The sequence below is a fragment of the Xiphophorus hellerii genome, chromosome 9, assembly GCF_003331165.1.
Source record: "Xiphophorus hellerii strain 12219 chromosome 9, Xiphophorus_hellerii-4.1, whole genome shotgun sequence".
Taxonomy (NCBI): domain Eukaryota; kingdom Metazoa; phylum Chordata; class Actinopteri; order Cyprinodontiformes; family Poeciliidae; genus Xiphophorus; species Xiphophorus hellerii.
Genome location: NC_045680.1, coordinates 6,686,875 through 6,705,564, shown reverse-complemented (window position 1 = coordinate 6,705,564; position 18,690 = coordinate 6,686,875). Strand labels below are relative to the sequence as shown.

Genomic DNA, 18,690 nt, shown 5'->3' with positions numbered 1-18,690 from the left:
TTACAAGGTCTAAGAAAACACAGAGGGGAAATTCACTGATGACACTATACTACTGTGTTTGTAAAACTCTTGTGGTAACTGTTTAACAAGGGCTTACGAGGGGGTTTAGATTTGCAAATGAATGTGCACGGACTAAAAAAAAAAAATAGGCAACTGTCTTCTTTGCCTGTGGCTCCTGCATGAAGTAATTACTTGCTGCTTTGCAGTTTATCTTAGATGAATATCTTGATATTTTCCCCCTATACTGTTTTCACCATTTTAGCTCCCAGTTCCCTTAAGACTCTTCTGCTTAGTGATTAATAGCTTAAAATATCGCATTGTGTGAACTATACCCATTGTACAATGCCCCCAGCAGAATCACTCATATGTATAGGTGATTAAAACGAGAGTGACAGGTGTGTGTAGTGATGTCCTGGCTCTCCATTAGTTTAATTAAATTACCTTAATCTGATATATGCTATTTTGAGCCAACACCCAATTATATACGTTCCTTTTGTTTCTAGCTCAAAGCAATGGAAGATGGTTTTTTAAAATTAATTTATTTTCCCTTACTTTCTCCATCATACACAAAACCAGAAACAAAAACACCTGCTTCTGCAAGGAGAAAGTCATTTGAAGCAATATTGGCTGTCTTTTCAAGTCTTGTGAATTCATTTATAATTAAATAGGAAACTAGGTGTTTTTCAGCTGAATATTACATATTCCTTGGGGTCACAGTGGAATTCAACATTTTTCTAATTTCCCAACAGAAATTTCTTGTCTCCATAATGTTTCAATTCACCTGCTCAGTGTTTTGCTGTGTTATTTGGAAATTAACTGAGGCCTGTTTTAATACAACATTAGGATTTTGTAATGATCATTTGTATTCCTTTCACAAACATTTGCCTAGTTTGTCTAAAATTACTCATTTAGAGCTGGTAGGATGAACAATGACACCAAGTTAATACCACAGAAAAAAAGGAACTACAGTATGTTCTCAAGGAACTCATTTTCTGTTTAAATAGGGTGCAAAATTAACATGTTAAAAGAAAAAATTGTGGTTTAACACTAATCATAAATTACACTTAGGCCTGCTCACCATTATCTTAATGGTGAGCTATTAAAATGCACTGTTTTTCAAATATTTCATTTTGGATATTAAAATAGTTGTGGCTGCAACATATAATTCACCCAGCAGCATAAATTTTGCTCTGAAAAGTGTGCAAAATTTATGCTGCTGGGTGAATTGATAAAGTCAACTACTTTTAGCAGTTGACTTTATAAAATCTATTCCAGTGCTTTTGGTCTGACTTCAACCTTTGATGTTCTAGATCCCAAGTAACTTATTTCAGGTCTCATCTCCTGTGCTGGTAATAAGAGGGCAATCCAGAAATCATTGTAGTCATACTTTACTAACTAAAGGATGTTTTTGGATACATTGAGAGAACCAGCAGTTCCCCAAGGCTCCGTTTTAGGTTGCTTCTAATTTACTTTTCATATAAAACCTTAAAAAATATTTGACCATTGTAGCTAAGCCATTGCCTGTCGTTATATCCAAATTCAGGTGTTGCATAATTCTTTTAGGGATTTACAAAAAAGGATTGTTATAAACCTATTTAACCTGAACATAAATAAAATGCAATGATTTATATGATAGATTAATTTTATCATTTGGAAACAACATTTGTGTGACAGTGCCTTTAAGTGTGAGAGCTTTACTCAACGGTTAAAATGAGCTTTTTCCTGCTCAGTTCAACATTTATTCACATTACTGAGTAAGTCATGCTTTCATTACATCTCTGTTGATTTACTGTAATTCTCTGTAAGATGGTTTTGATCATTTCTCACTTAAACTGCAAAAAGCTATTCAAAATATGCTGTAGCTGTACACCATCGGTAAAGAAACGACATGATCTCATCAAAGCTGCTACGGCCTCTTTAATCCGGTTTCCTGTCTATTTCGTGATCCAGTTGAAAATGTGTATTTGGGAGTCTTCATCTGGTATGGTACCAGATTTATATTAGTTTGTGTATGCATATACTGCAGCCAGAGCAACACATTGAGTGTTATTGGACATTTCTTAATACCAATTTAAAGGTAAAAGTGGCAGCAGCTGTAATCGCTGCAGTTTTAATCTTGAACTCACTGTACTATAGGCTTTCAGAATTTTGCAATTTACACCATTCATATTTTTATGGAAAAATGTTTTATTTTTTTGCTTTTCAATTTTCTACTGATTTTATTTGTGCAGCAATTCTGTGATCTACTGTTTCAAACACGCTATGAAAATATACAGTACTTATAGACTTACTGTTGGTGAAATATACAAATGACGGTTGTAAGCCATTTACAATTTTCTATGCTAAATTTATCTTCTTTCCTCCCCACCCCAATGAATAACAACAAGATCACCCGCTGTGATCCCACTTTGCTTAAGGAGTAGACAAGACACAAGAACTACACGCAAAATGAATTCAGTACATTTATTTTTAGTTTTTTAACTGAGTCATTGCACATTTACTTAAGTGCAGAGTAGTACTCAATGTAAAGCTTTAGAAAATACAATCTCAGTCATTTCTGATGTGATTGTGGTGCTTTATATGAATCCTTTGAAAAATAAAATACATTAGATGACAAGAAAACCACTCTTAGTGTACTTTGATAGATCTGTAAAGTAAACACTGAGAAACAGGGCAGCATAACTGGTCAGTGTTAAAAGATTTATATCATTCATTCATATTTAGGTAGTGTAATTTTTCAAAATAAATGTACATTTCCTTTTGTCTGTGTAAACACAGTGGTGGTTTTTTTTAACCCATCTCTTTAAACATCATAGACTGACATACTGCACTGCCCTTGAGAGAAGAGCAGGAATTGCCACCCAACTGTTGGCACCTGAATTATCCAAAACCCCACTTTTGAGCTGCAGCTTTCTTTGTGCATCACACAATCATGTCCCCTATTCTTCCTGTCGGAAATAGCTCCATAGATTTACAATAACTCTTTCAAAAATAAAAAAATAAGTTGGCTCATAAACTGTACATAATACCAAAAACAATGTGCTTTTTTAAATATAGTGCCGAGTTCAATGTTCCCTTCTTTGCACAAGATCTTTAACTTCCTTAAGTGAGCTGTTGTCACAGGATTCATCATGGAAGCCTCTCCCCATGAAGCTTTCGATGTCTGTGTCTGCCGTTCTTCTCCTTGGCCGTATTGACACAGGCATTGTGCTTGTTGGTCTGCAAATGGTTCCAGTACTTAATGAGTTCATTGGGCTGAAACTGATGGGATGTGATCAGGTGGCTGTACTTGCAACTGGAATAAGAGACTCGCCAATGGTTGAAGAGGAACTCATTGGGAGGGGGTGAAGGGTCTATGCGTAACTTTGCCAGGCAGATCCCTACATACACGTCCTCCAGATGCAGCCTGCGTATGCTTAGCGAGGCCTGATAGATCAACTCGGCCATGTCCCCTGAGAACACGTATCCTGTGCCTGAGCAAAATATTGGGTAGCGCTCGCTTGGATAAAGCTCTGGTGGCATGTACCACTTGCTGTCCTTGTTTCGGTTTGGTGCATAGCCCCTCATTAGATAACCTGTAAAATACTTCTGTTTGGGGGGCAATTCGGGTTTTAGCAGCTTTTGGATGAGATACTCTGTATTGACGAACATGTCACTGTCCGTCTTCATCACATAGGAGACACGTGGGCAATAGGTGGCTACCCAGTTCATGCCCATCAAGGTTTTGGTGGTTAGGTTGTAGTAGGTGTCCTGATAGTCCTGTTGAATGATATCATGGTAAATACGGCTCTCTTCTTCAATGCTACTTTGAAGGAAGGCATCTGAACTCTTTCCTGTGCCGAGAAGAAAAAGTCGGACGAATCCCAGGCCCCCAGCTACACTCTCATTTCCCCACGTCTGCCGGATTGCGTTGCGTGCATCAGCCTGTCTAGGCTCAGCAGCAATGAGGAGGATGAGGAAGGGCGTACTGTCCCTGCACTTGTAAGGCTCATTCAGGATGTAGCGGTAGGGCTGAGCACTAAGCTTCTCCCCAACATCCATCTCCTTCTGTAAACTGTTGTTAGAGCTCATGGAGTCCCCAAGCCCCACGATGCCCGTCCTGGATCCTCCTCCAGCTCCACCTCCTCCTGGCTCAGCTGCTGTTCCCTCTGCCTGTTGAGAGCTGAGGTTGAGAAGAGGCTTTGGAGCACCATACCCTGTCTCCTTCCACAGGCTCCTCAGGGAGCTGCTCTGGTTGGCCTCTCCCTTGGGAGCCCGGAGACCCCTGATGGTGTAAGCCAGTGGGTAGTCACGAGGCCCACTGCGCCCTGGCAACCATTCCTGGTGGCTGAAAAACAGAAAGACTGTAAAGAGTAGAGCCAAGGAGAGCAGACCAGCCACATGGGTCCGAAACAGGGAACGTTTGATGGTCCAGGTCATCTTGATGGAACATAAGTGCCGCCGTCTCCACTGCATGATGCAGATTGGGGTTGCAAGACACTGCTCCTTCTCGAGAATGGGCGGTGGTGGTCACATGCAGTCACCTCAAACATGTGGTGGCCAACAATCAGAAGGTTATCTGAGCTGGCAGATGGGTTGGAGCGAGGCTCCTGGAAGAGTCAAGAGAACAGTTGAGCCCCTAAGTGTAGCTTGAAGCAAGGTTGAAAGGGCTCCTGGTGGAAAGAAGAAGGTGACTATTCTTTCACCAGCGACGCTTCTCCTTGTCTTCTTTGGCACTTCCGACAAACAGGGTCACGCACTGGGTCTTGTCTTCTTCAGGTTATAATAAGGGTCACCTCCACTGTGTCTGCTCCCTGTAATTTAAAAACAGAGAAAAAGAAACTGAGGAAATATTCTCCAAAAGATTTCCTTTATTCACTAGCACTGTGCCAAGTGTCAATTATTTTAGCTCCAACTATGCTGTATTTTTCTTTTTACTGTTATATTTATTAGACTTGTTTCAACACAAATAATCTGAATTAATTTTGTCCAGATGGAAGAGTCCCAATTAAAGCTTTTTATAGATACATAGCCTAATAGGGATTTTTTTTTTCTTTTTTGAAGCCGATTTAACACTTTGAAAAGGAAATTCTAAAAAATATTAAAGCACCGTAGCATATTTGATTAGACAGGGATGAAAAACACAGCATGGGCCTGCAGCTTTTTGATAACATGACAAACACATCCATACCAATGCAAAAAAATAAAAAATAAAAAATGAAAGAAAAGGGAAACCGTTCTAAAAGGAACTCTAACAGATCAATTAAATCAGTTTAGCATTTTAAAATCTCACAGCAAACAACTAGTCAAAAATGACAAATGTTATGAAAATGTATTGAAATGCCAAAAACTTGCAACCAGTGGATAGCAACATTGTGACTCCTTTTTGCATACAATTACTGGGCTTAGGGCCAAGAGCTTACATATAAACTGTGGCTTTGCTCAATGTGGTGCCGATTAAACCTGCTCTAAACCACATAGGCTGCTGAGTGTCATCAGCCCCCCACCACACATCAACAGCGAGAGAGGAAACGCATCTGTCAAAATGAGTTTTCAGGGTCCAGCAAGCAGTGGTGCTGCACCCCAAGCCAGCCTCTGGCGATGACAGCCACTGCTTGTCATTCACCTTCAGCCTATCAAGGCTTTGTACGGTCTTGTAGGGATCACCCGGGTTGCTTAATCTTCCAGGACACACAGGCATGAACACAGAACATGCAGGGAATAATGCACACATGCAGACATACAAATACACAAGAGTGTGGATAAAATGCAAATGATTGTGCCTGGTGCCCACCAGGGAGTTGTCCACTGAGACAGACATACTGCCGGTCATGTTCAGTCTTCACTGATTCAGAATGTCACTAAGCCAAACAAGCTCAACATTTACTGTGCTCTGCATACACTATCATGCCAACACACGATTTGTGGTCCAACAGGCTTTTCTGCCTAATCACAATGTGTGTGCATCATCTCTGTTACCGGCTTCATCAGAAATGGCTGTGATTTTGCAATATTTCTGGGAATACTAAGATTTAATTAGCATAAAGCAATTCGATCCAGATTTGACTAGTTTATATACTGTATTTATTTCCCTTGATTAATTCTAAGGCACAGGTGTCAAACTCCAGGCCAGCGGGCCACTGGTGGTCTGCATGTAAACAACCGTTTATTTGCCGTGACGTAAGCTCAAAGTGTGACGCTACAGCTAGCTAGGATCATTTAATCCTAGATAATGATAGAAAATTGGCTTAAAAACAGGTAAAAAAAAAAAGCTGCAGATACTGGTGGAAAGAAAACAACTCCAGAACTACTAATGTGATCAGAGGAAGCTAATTCATAGCTGCTGAGTGTTGACATGTCGTTCACTAGCGATTGGATTCCTTTGAATGATTAGCAGTAGGAATTGCTCCAGTTAGTCAGAACTGTTCTTTGGTTTTTATGATTTTGCTTGGTAATGAATGATGCTCTGCTTTCAGGTCAACAGTTAATGTTATTGTTTTATTTCATTAAAAAAATATTTTAAACAATACAACAAATAAATACAATTGATAGAAATGGGTTAATTATTTTTATATTTAATGGTGCAGAAAAGGATTTTTTTTCCTGATAAAGCAACTCAAGTCTATTTTCCTTTAATTGTGCTTCAAAATCACAAATAGCCATACATGTTATTAATACACACAACACTTGGTAGTAAAGAACAACTTCTTTTTTTTATTTTCATGTGTTTGACATTATTGGAAAGCTTAGACTCCACACTTTCAGAATCAGTAAATAACTCAAAATGCAGAATAAACCTGTTCATGGCTTTGTCGTGGCCAGTCATATTTACTAAACAGCACCACAACAACAAAGGAAACAACATGATGTGATTTAAGAGACTAATATTTTCATTTCAAGTTGCATCATATATTAAGATGTGTTATTGCGGGGGCAATTTCAGGCTAGGTGGTCTGTGACTGTTAAACGGATTAAGTGGTCTGAAAAAGTTTGAGAAACACTGATCTAGACAACCATAGAAAGAGAGATTTCTACGGCTCTCCAAATAAAGCCAAATTAAATCAATGTGAAAAGATGTTAAATATTTTTCATTTTAAAAAGTACTCATAGAATAGAGAGAATGCTATATTTTAACAGTTTAATTGGAAGTTTCATCAATAGATTCTGACACAATGGCTCTTTCAGGATTTCATAAATTTGATGTGATTTGACAAAAAAAAGAGTTTGACGTCCCTGTTCTACAGTGTTCCTAATGCCAAAACATTAATTGTACTCTCTTTCTGAGTTCTCAGTATTCTAAATCTCACATTATGTTTCAAAGGTATGACAAGGAAATCTCTGTGAATGTTTTCTACATGACAGAGAGGAAGTTTCTCCATTATGGTCATAAGCACATTTTTCATCAATGGAACTTTCTGTTTTGTTGGTTGTTTTTTAATACAGCTAGTGGTCTTAAACTTCACTACATCAGCTCATAGAGGCAGAGTAAGCCATTTTCAATATGTTGTCTGGTCGTATTTATTTTGTCTTTTGCTTTTATTTCTTACTTTTAGCATTTGGAGTTCAACTTACAGTTGGCTACAAGCCAGCGGCGTATGCGAGTATTTGTAACATTTTTCATTGTCTCACAATTTTGATGGGGAGTGTTTAAAAGTCAAATAAATGTTAGACAGAAATATAAGCCTAATATTCACATATTTTAGCAGCAGAAGGAAAAAGTGATGTTTGGTGGGGCAGAGGGAGCATTTAGTGCAAATATTGTACTGACCTAGTCTGAGAATGATTTCCAAAACTTCCCATTTTAATTTTCTGTTATGTTTGCTCATTCATCATGACAACTGACAAGGAACACGATAACCTTTTCAGGCGAGTGTGCTTACCCAGTGAAAGCAATTACAGGGGAATGAGAAGGGCCAGGGCAAGCTTTGTTTTAAAGGTTAACATACTTTACATCGGAGCACATTGAGCGCTTGAGAGATTTCTGCTGTCAACCAAATGAACATCTAGTTACACAAACTCTGATCAGGAGAACACACATGGAGGCACACATAGAGATGAGTGCAGAGAAATACACAAGGAATAGACGCCCCCCTATGTGCTGGCACCCACCCAGCCCACAGTCATTCGTGAATCGAGTTTGTTTAGTTGTTCTCAGCATAAATGCAAATTTCAGTGGGCTCATCAGGGATCCATTTTTACTTTTAAACAGTACTATTTAGTGTGCCAATGCCTCTCCTCATTAATTCCTTTTCTTGCCTCCCATCAATGTCACTTCTATGCAGGCCAATTAGTTACACCAGTGCTAATTAAAGCCCCAGCGATTCTGCAGCGGTCAATAATCAGAACGAAGGCTGTGGGAGTGCCGCACTGGTGACATTATTAGGCGTGCATCAGTGTTGACTGTCACTAGATCAACTTCAAACCTGGAGGTAAAAATAGAGATGACGGGCGTTTGTTTTGTTTCTGTTTCTTCACAGGAAACATGCAAAGCATGGATTCAAAACAAGCTTTGGCAATGCTAATGAATGTATGACACTCAGTAAAAACATCCCATTTCATAATAGTGACATATTTTCCTGAAGAAAAGTACTGCTCCCATTTATAAGCCATTTAGAGTAGCTTCTCATTGAAGATAAAGGTTAAAATCCACTTTATTGAAAAAGCCCTGACTGATATGGCTGACTGAGGATCTCGTCTTACCTAATAAAGCTATCCAGAAACAGCAATCCTCAGTGAGCCACAACATGTTTGATTTATTTTAATTCATCATCAACAATTCTGATGTATTGTTGTAGCACTTGCCGTTTAGTCAGAAAAGCACAAATTTCATAAATGTATGGCAACATACCTCTCCAAGATTAGATGGATGTGGGAAAGCAAAAGATACATCTCTCAGTTAAACTATTTAAAAAAATGATTTGATCATTATAGTTTTGTCTTTAAACCTCAGTTTGAAATGCATAACTTAATTGGAAAACTTAAGACTCCACACTTTCAGAATGAGTATACAATTTTTTTTTATCTTGACAAAATATTTTATACTTTTTTTGTCAAGAAACTACCCAATTATTTAATATCAAACCCTGTGATGGACAGAGGACATGTCCAGGGTTCTGTCCTCCCATCGCCAAGCAGGCAAAAATACGACTGGAATGGATGGATTTAATATCCAAGGTATTTTATTTAATGTCATAAAGGTTAATTAGTTCACATAATGAAGTGGATGTACTCTGACTTTAGACACACTAGATTCATTGAGTCATACTACCCTCACACCCCCATGATAGCCTCAAACATCACCAACAGATTTTTATGCAATTTGTTGGTTGTTGAACCTTTTTTTTATTTAATTATTTATGAACTCCAATTTTCTGTATTACAACTACCAATTTTAATTTGTGCAATATGTTTCACTTGCAAATTGATGTGACAAGATCTATAAATGATAGTCATGGTAAAAGCTTAAAGATTTTTAAGTGTATAAAAAGGCCAAAATGTGCTTCGAATTCATTGAAAAACAATTGTGACGGCCCTGCTGTGTGGTAATGTGGTAAATTGTTTGTCAATTAAGGTCCTTGATTGTGGGAGGTGCCTCTGATTACGTGGCCACCTGGATTGTATTTAAGGAGCAAAGTTCCACTCATGAGAAGAGGCAGGCGCAGACGGCAAGAACCAGGCCCAGAGAAGAGCCAGGGTCTAGCTGAGTCCCAAGCCCAGTGAGATCCAGAGGCGGCCTCTCTTGACCAGTTGTGGGTGTTGGGAGCAGAAACCTGTGGGGGCCAACCGGGTCCATGACTGGGGAAGGTTCTGCAATAACTTCTATCTACAGCCTCTCACCTCCAGCCCAGATCCCGTCAGCTTTAAGCCGCCTGGTAGAAACGTTAAGGAGAAGAAGAGCGAACAGAGAGCAGGTGGTACCAGGTGGTACCGGGGCTTTGAGCTGCGTTGCGACTCGCGGTGACAGTCGGTACCGCGTCTTATATCAGGATGTCTGATATAAAGACAGATATTCTTTATATCTGTCGGTGGGACCGACTCAAGCTGCCTGTAGCGAACCGGACATTTAGCAGAATGATGAAGTTAAAGTCAGAAGTTTTCTCTGCAGCCGAAACATTTCTGTGTTTAGGGGAAAGGCAGGTTTTGTCCCGCTATTGCGAGGATGATTATAAAAATATAAATAGAAACAGTTTTTCTAACGTCAACATCAGACCTACGTTTTTATTCACAAACCAGTGTATGAAAAAATATTCTTGCCCATAATTTGATAGTTAGAGGACACAGATCAGCCTCCTCCTCACCATGGACCCAGAGTCTGAACAACATGGAGGTTCTGAGAGTCATTATTAGACTGAGGGGAGCCAGACTAGTTTATTTTTACTAAATTATTATATTTAGCCAAATATTATTGCTGAGGGGCACAAACAGGCCTTCTGCCATACAGATTAAAAATAAAAAAATTTAAAAAACATTTTTTGGAAAAAAAAAAAACTCAAAAAGGGCACTAGAGGCATCAAGGATAAAAAGGGCAGGGGCTCAAGCCCCCATCGCTCCCCCCTCTGCACGTGCCTGCAGACATGTTTTGTTTCAGTCTGTTTCATTCAGCACAGAAGCTGGCTTTTATGTAGTAGAGACATATCGGTTACTGGTTTTATAAAACCAAGTTCTACTTTAGCACTAATATTTAGTTAATACATTTTTTTAAAATGAAATTACTATTGAACCACTAAGTGGTACCTGAGCTACTTAAATCTCTGGGTTCACCGGGTGCTCTTCAATCTCAGTGACTGAGATGATTCAGCGCAGATGTAAGCTGAAGGTTGTGAAAGTAAAGCAGGGATATCTCAACAACCAAAGAGCACCACGAGATAAATGTCACTACAATTTGTAATTTACAAAATGTGCAAAGGCTTTTTGAAGATATTTTTGTCTTCACCATCTACAAGGAAACAACCAAAAGCCTAGTGGATGTCACTAAGAAAGTAACTTTTATCTTTATGTTTTTAGGGTTCAAATGGTCTGGTTTGTTTGTTCAATAACAAAAGCCAAGGGTCTGGTTATACTCAACAGGACAGCCAAAACATAATCTAAACAAAATTATTTCAATTAATATTGTAGAGAAACTCAGGCAACTTCAACATCAAATATCACTTTTCAAACACAAAGTTTAGATCAGGCCCATAGACAACGTGGCCAAACCCGATCCTACCCATTCAGCTCCCATGGCAACATGGAAGTGGTGAAATGAAGCCAAATGTGATAATACGCTAGTATAGTGTTATTTTCCACAGATATAAAAACATTCTCAGTTTAAGGTTTTATAAAATCTGCTAAAATTATGGTTGTTCTGAATAGATGTTACAGTTATCGACAGTAGCTTCCTATGACCTTAGTCTAGTAAAATAAAGAAATGGATGACATCTATTTATGTTATTGACAGTTTAGTCAAATTCAAAGCACATTTCATTTTAAAAGGTAAACTACACCATCAACCAGGTAACTGGAAATAAAAACTTGTTATAAATGACAGAAAGAAAACTGCGTGTGTGCCAGAAGATGATCATACAGCTCACACACAGCAGAAAACCAGATTCTGTACTCGAGGAGAAATACTGGCCACTTTGCAACAATGAGCCACATTCAGCACAACTTGCTCAGATTTTAAAAAGCCTTGCCTAAGCTCAAAATTTGCAGAAAATAACCCCACTCATGAATGTACTCTTCTGCATACAATCTTGCAGAACTTGCTCTTCTATAAATGCTGCCTCCTTCTGACTGCAAGTCTGGGCAAAGTTGATCATTTGTTTATTTAAATATCCCCATTAGTTTCTACTGCAGCAAAGACTATTCTTCCTGTAGTCCACACCACAGACATTACAATGAAAACACATTTTGACAAACATCACAAATAAAGTTTCTTGCTCTGGCTCCATTGCATTGAAGTGATAATTCATGTTCTTTGACACAGAAACTCAGATTTTACAACCGCAAAGAAAGGCGTGTCATTAAAATACGTTGTGCAAAAACTGGAGTCTATGCACCACAATTTAATCTTATCCTGCTGGCATAAAAAAAATCCTCTATCTGTACCTGTCTCAATGACAATTACAATGCAGGTAAAGCATCCATATTTCTGTTGTGAAAATATATTTTAATGTGTGCAGTCATGTGGATCAACAGTTCTGTGTATATTTGAGTTAGATTAAAACTCAAATACGCTAGAGAATAAAAGGATTAGTTGAGCTTAAATTATCAACTTCCATCTTCAACGTTATGATTGTCAGGTATTCAAAACAATCATCTGGTTTAAGTGATCAAAGTACTGTAGATTTGCAGGATTCCAGTCCCTTGAGCAACTATTGAAATGTCAACGCAACCCTTTAACTGTGGATATTGGTCAGACCACAAGAGTCCGTTTACTATAGAACACTGCCATAAGGTGACAAAGGGTCAGCTGACCCAAATAACAAAAGCGGTGGTGTTATCTCATGTGGAAATACAGCTTTGAACGGCTCTGGGTTAAACAGGGTTTGTTTTGTTTCTGTGAACTTCTAATAAATATTCCTCCCATTAACACTATTTGAGAGGAGTTGTGATCATATGCAGGGCTGCAAAATTTTAGGGATAAGTGAAATTGTAATATTGTTGAATTCTGTAATATTGCTTGAGTTGAAGCCAAATGTTCTGTTTTCTTTTCCCACCAGACCATCTCCATCAGAAAGATCATCCAAGCAGTGCTTTACGTCCAATACTTCGAAGATGCTTGGACAATTGTGATTCAATATATCCTACCGCTCAAATTTTATCGGATTTCAAGTGTTTAGAATAAAAACTGGATAAACAAATTTGCTGTTATTATTGTTGATAAAGAAAATTCCTTTAGCAACGGACTAATGAAGCCTAAATTAGGACATTTTAAAGGCTAAACTAAGAAGGTTGATATAATGACATTACAGACATAACATTTAGTCAGCTCCCATAAATATAGTCCCTGTTGTCTCTGGCCCACAAGAAAAACGACTAAAATCTGTATTTTATGTACAGTACAGGTGTAAAATGAATGCAATGAGGAACATTTAAATACTTGACTTTTCAAAAAGAAGACTGACAAACATTTTAAAGCTGGGCACAAAAATAAAGAGAACCTCTGAGAAATAAAGGTCTGGCATACAAGAAGAATCATTGTTGTGATAAGGTTCTTTCTACTTGGGAAGCAATATTCACTTCTTCCAACTTTTTCTCCCTTACTCTTGTTGCACCCTTATGCCGGGCAGTGCATCATGGGGTTCTTTATCTCAGGTGGACAAGGACTCTAGATAAACAAGAAATTTTGGCATAAGTTCACAGATTAGTGCAAGCAATTCTCAATCAATTACAAAGTGTCACGATACAGAGAATCTGTCTCCGTCCCAGCACTGGAGCTTCAGCTGAGTTCACCTTAAGGATGAGCCAAAAGAAGCTGTAGACCAGGAACCGCAGTTCTTATCTTCTACACTGCGACTCCTCTAAGGGGTGTCACCCTAAAACCATAAGCCTCAGTGATGTTCAGCAGTAAGGTGTGTGTGTGTGTGTAGGTGTGTGTACCCGTGAGTGGGTGTGCAGGCTAAAAACCACTTCCTCACAGAGGAAGTGGTTTTTAGCTTTGAACAAAAGGGTTAAACTTACAACGATTAAGCTAAAGGGAAAAAGTTAAATCGAAATCTATATTACTAACACTTTAAATGTCAGAATTACATTTTAAAGCAGTTCAAACTCTTTGCATAAAAGTTTCCACAAAAGTGAGAGGTCAACCACTAATGGTTGGGAAATTAAGCCCCATTAACGTGTCACAGTCTGGTGGTGCAGAATGAATACCCAGATGGTGAAGTTTCTTCTGTTTCTTCTTTTTTAAGCCACTTCCAGCATCGTAAAGAATGCAGAGACTTGGGTGCCAACTAGATCAGGCAGCTTGGCACAATGAAGTGGACATAAAGCTCCCTAAATCAATGTGATCAATAAGAACTCAATGGCTTTGCCTCTTGGCAGGGATATGGAGCAGGCTCCAAAACTGGAATGTGTGCAAATTAATGCAAAACAAACTGACCTCTATTTCACATTCTTTTTTTTTTTCTTTTAACCATAAAAAAAATTCCACATTAAGAAAATAAAGCAGTCAGTAAATTATTTTTTACTAAGCAAAGGTCCACCTATCCAAAAGTCTAAGGGCTACTCTGTCAGTGTAAAGAACCACAAAGTGATAAAGGGGAGGTAAATGATGTTGAGTCAAAGGTGGGCTAAATGGAGAAACTGATTGATGGGTTCATGGATCCCAGTCAAGGCAGCCGAGGAAAGGTGGATGTAATGGAGTGGAGAGGAAGGAGGGGACGGCTAAATGAATAATGAGGATGTGGAGAACCGATGGGACGTGCAACGCTGCGTACCTCCTCCAACTCATGCTGCGGCTGCTGACAGGGCTGCGGTCGGCGCACGGGTGAACTGAACCCCGGTACCCACACCCGCCATCACCGCCTCTTCTGACCGGGGCTTCAGTTGTGCCCTCCGTCCTCCGCCTCCCTTTTCGCTAATTGCACAGACACCTTAGATGTGGAAACGACCCTCCAGCTCCTCATGCCAGCAGAACCTCAAGTAACCTGCGGGGATTTTTTTGGTTCTCCTCCTGGTGCGACTCCCTTTTTACCCCTCTTCTCTTCCCAGGGTCCGTTATATAACTCTTTTTCAAATGCACATTTCTTGCTTTACGATGCAGTTCCCAGTTGTTTCCTTGATCTTATCCAAGTTTGTCCTCCTCTACAGAGGCGTTCTTGTCATTTAAAAATGAAAAAGCATCCCCGCACTTTCATCTGGAGCCAACGCGCTGGAAGGAAAAGCAGAGCGGCGGCAGAGCTGCCGGTATGCGGCTGCTGCTCCACGATTCTGAGCCCGGCTGCTGTGCAGTGAATTCGCAGTGAAACGCGATGGATGAAAACAGAATTATAGAAATATCAGCTCCACCTCTGAGTCCAGTCACAGTTGAAACATGTACCCCGACTCCTAGAGGGAGAACAAAAGCAATAACTCATCTACCTTCAGCTCCAGGCTTTGACTGGACACTCCGCTTCTTCTCCTCTGCAGAATCATTCTTCTGATACGTCTTGGACCGACCCCGACCCCTGCCGGATCTCTTATCCAGCCAAGACAGCTGGTGGCCCCTGAAAGCTGTCTGTCAGACACCGCTACACTGACGGCGCTCGACCACGTCACAGCACTCTTAGAGGAGCAGCTCACGTGACCCAGTTACTCCGTTATGAGACGTTCAAGGGGTATTGGGGAAACAAAATCATAGTGCTGCCACAACTCAAAAAATATTTCAACTTTATATTGAACCTGAAGTAATGTTATTGTGGAAAAAAAAAAACTTCTGTTTGCACTGCTGTTTTAAAACCTCATCTGAATTTATACGTACTCTGATTTAGGTGAGAGGGTGGAGGCGAAAAGCCTGGGAAAACAATGGGTGATATAGGCAGGCAGCTTATAAGTTATTAACTTCAAGTCATTTGTACATAGTTATCATTTTATTCACATACTTCTCAGATAATGTAAAATGTTCTTATATTTAACTTTGACCTGTGGTCATGTTTGTTCTGTATAACAGATGAGATGTGTAAAATGAATGTCACTGACAACCTGTCATATTCACATGTTACAATATTTACTTCCACTGTTCATTTATAAGTTTAAAGTTGTTTATTTGAGCAAATGACAGGAATGATTACACCATATTTAACAGCGGATTAACAGAAAAAGTAAATGATAACAATGAACAGTAGCTAAAACATTCTGGGGGACATAAGATATAATTTACCTGCCATGTGTAAAATAAGAGATTATCATTTTCTCCCTAGCGATTCCGCTCAATACTTAACTCACTTCACAGCTGTCTGGGCTTTCTCCCATTGACTTGGATTCCTCCTGTAGAATTTCAATCGGGTCAATCAGCAAACAGAAACAATGCACCAATTGAAGTGAACGAAGTCATTCAGTACATGTTGGTCACGCTTCCAAATTTTTGAAGTAACATTAACAGTCACCAGTTCAGTTCAGCATTTCTCTCTTTACAGCGCAGGCAATTTGCATATAGCTTCATAGCTTCACATTGGGACATACAGTATGTCATGGGCAAAAGTTAGGTAAAATTTCAAACCTCAACAGAGTTCATACCTCCAGGTAGTGATCGTTCCTCACTAGCCAAGAGTCCGTATGAAGCAATGCACAGAAGGAGGGTTTTTACCTGGATACCTTAGAATTAGACAAGCAAACAAACCGCAATACATGGATAATTCAAACCAGGAATAATTCATGTCACACTGATTACATTTCTTCAAACACAGATTTTCATTTACAAAACCAGTATTACATTTGTAGGTCCAAAACAGCAAAGAAACAAACAAACAAACAAAAAAACATTGTGACTTGTTTGTTAAATGAGCATTTAACAGCTAACTTCTCTGAAGTTCTTTTTAAAAAAATCTAAACAATAATTCTTGTTTCTTCTACTTTCCCACTTGCACCTGAATGCATCTTTAATCCCTTCTTCCCTTACTCCTTTCCTACCCCTGACCCAACCCCTTTATTCCCCGTCTGTAGGCAGGAAAGGGGAGATTTAACTCTGTGAGAGCATGGTGGCCAGCAGTTCTCTGGCAACAGCTGGATTTACAACCATTGTTTACTTTGTAAAGCATTGCATACAGTCATTCTCCCAGGACAGCATCTTTTATACAGCTCCAAATTGAAAACTGTCGTAATATTGTGGCTTGTCTGCCACATTAGTGATGCATCATTATGTACACAAAATTGCCATCTATATTTAGTAAGCTTTCATATCTTGAATTAAAGAGACACATACTTCATGACCGTTGAAACCAGACTTTCTGCCTCCACTTCAGCATGATGATAAAACACTACCTGGCTCATTAATGTCTAAAAAAATACTGTGCAGCTCCTTCATCAGCCGTCAGTCATGTTTATGCTCAGTCTCCTCAAGAGACCAGCATGTTTCTTGATAAGGGATGAAAGCAGCTTTTCTCTTTTGCTGTCTCAGTAAAAGGGGAGCAGATGGAATTATAGCTCATGCAAAAGCAGCTCACCACCACAGGGACTCCAAGCTGGTGGGATAGCGGCCTATTGCAGCATTGTAAATATTGTAAGGTTGCACCACAGCACAGGTGACTGAATAATTAATAGGAGCTGTGTCTTTGACAGAAATACTTTGGAGGCCATTAGCTCTGCTACCTGGCCTCTGAGAGTATATTTGTCAGAAGAAAGCAATGCCGAGGAGGTGATTGATTTCCTGTGGCTGCCAGGTTAGAGGCACCGTACCTTTTTACATTAATATTATGTGGCATCTGTTAGATAGGTGACTTCCCCAACTTGTCTAGCGCTGACTGCTCGGGCAAAGCCCAGCACATCAAAATTTAAATTGTCATCATTAATTGCAGGTGCTATGGGAGTATGTTGAAGCTGCAAATCTGCCTCTTTAGCTGCAACTCAGGGGAACCAAACTTGCTGGATACAGATAAACACGATTGCACATGTCCTTGTGTACAGGAGCATGGTATAAACCAGCTCTTTGTCCTATGGTATATGTTTCAGACAGAGGTTTTTTGGACTCTTGGCTATTGCTTATATATTAACGTTTGCCCATGATGCATGTAATGCACCAGGTCCATGTTGTGATATTTGGATATGTGGTCAACACGGACTGAACGGCTTTGTTCACTGTCATTGCTGAAACTACAGGTAGGTTACAATTTTACCTGTAGTTGACGATGACAGTAGCAGTGCCACCAATAGACACTGCTCCTGTCCTGTTTTCTTTTTCGAGTCCTTTTCTTCTCCATTATAATAGTTTTACAAGGTTAAATAAGTTTATATAAGAAGGCATTCACCAAGTGTGTTGCTGACAGCTGAGCGTCCATTTTAATATCAACTCTATGACACAGTAAAATGACCAACATATTGACAAGCAGTGATATATCACAACAATGATGAGCATGTAAATAAGGTGCAATCAAATATATTGATACTGTGTGGCAATTAATTCAGTTTTGCACAATATCATCATCATGACACTTTTCTAAATTCTATGACCAGTAAATTTTTATTAACCGACTGGGAGTGTGTTTGCTTTTTCTGTGTCTTATTTTGTTTCATGTATCAACCAGTCAAAGTCAAAATTAGACCTTACTGATTGTTTTCTTGAAGACTCAAGAAGTAGAAACTACCCAGCCATGTTTTATTTTAAAGACAGTGTAATGTGTACGACATGATACGTTTTTTTTCCCCACTATTTGGTCCACACTCTTCTCCAGTTGATGGTGGTAATGCTCCATTAAGTTGTTTATCAACCCTTAAACAAGAAGTAGCAGAAGAACCAATCATAGTCCCTAGAAGACAGCATCACACCTAGCAACAGGGTCAACCACAAACACTAAGAATTTTTAGTCTAAGTTAGGAGCTTTTTGAGAAGAAAGAAAATCGTTGAGAATACAGGCCCAGATATGTGACAACTAAAACTACTAATGCGTGAAATGGAGAATATTTTGTCTGTTTTCTTAGTTTTTCTGTACAGCATAGAAGGTTCTATAGTATAGTCATTTATGACTGTCATTTATAGCAAAGGATTAATGACTTGAGAGGAAGCCTGTGCATACTTGAGTACAAAAGGTTAGCTGTTTT

At 39.2% G+C, this 18,690-nt stretch overlaps 1 protein-coding gene across 4 annotated transcripts; it reads right to left on the bottom strand.

The window, feature by feature from the left end:
* Positions 1–2,449: 2,449 nt before the first annotated feature.
* Positions 2,450–15,207, bottom strand: b3galt2 (UDP-Gal:betaGlcNAc beta 1,3-galactosyltransferase, polypeptide 2). Of its 4 annotated transcripts, none has more exons than XM_032572818.1 (3): positions 14,397–15,207; positions 13,148–13,288; positions 2,450–4,793 (listed from the first exon to the last, which is right to left on the bottom strand). In XM_032572818.1, the coding sequence occupies exon 3, from the start codon at positions 4,453–4,455 to the stop codon at positions 3,130–3,132; it is 1,326 nt and encodes a 441-aa protein (XP_032428709.1). In that variant the 5' UTR covers positions 4,456–4,793; positions 13,148–13,288; positions 14,397–15,207; the 3' UTR covers positions 2,450–3,129. The 4 variants fall into 4 exon arrangements, with proteins under 4 accessions (XP_032428709.1, XP_032428710.1, XP_032428707.1 ...); XM_032572819.1 differs by having other exon boundaries at positions 15,040–15,207; XM_032572816.1 differs by lacking the exon at positions 13,148–13,288.
* Positions 15,208–18,690: the final 3,483 nt, after the last annotated feature.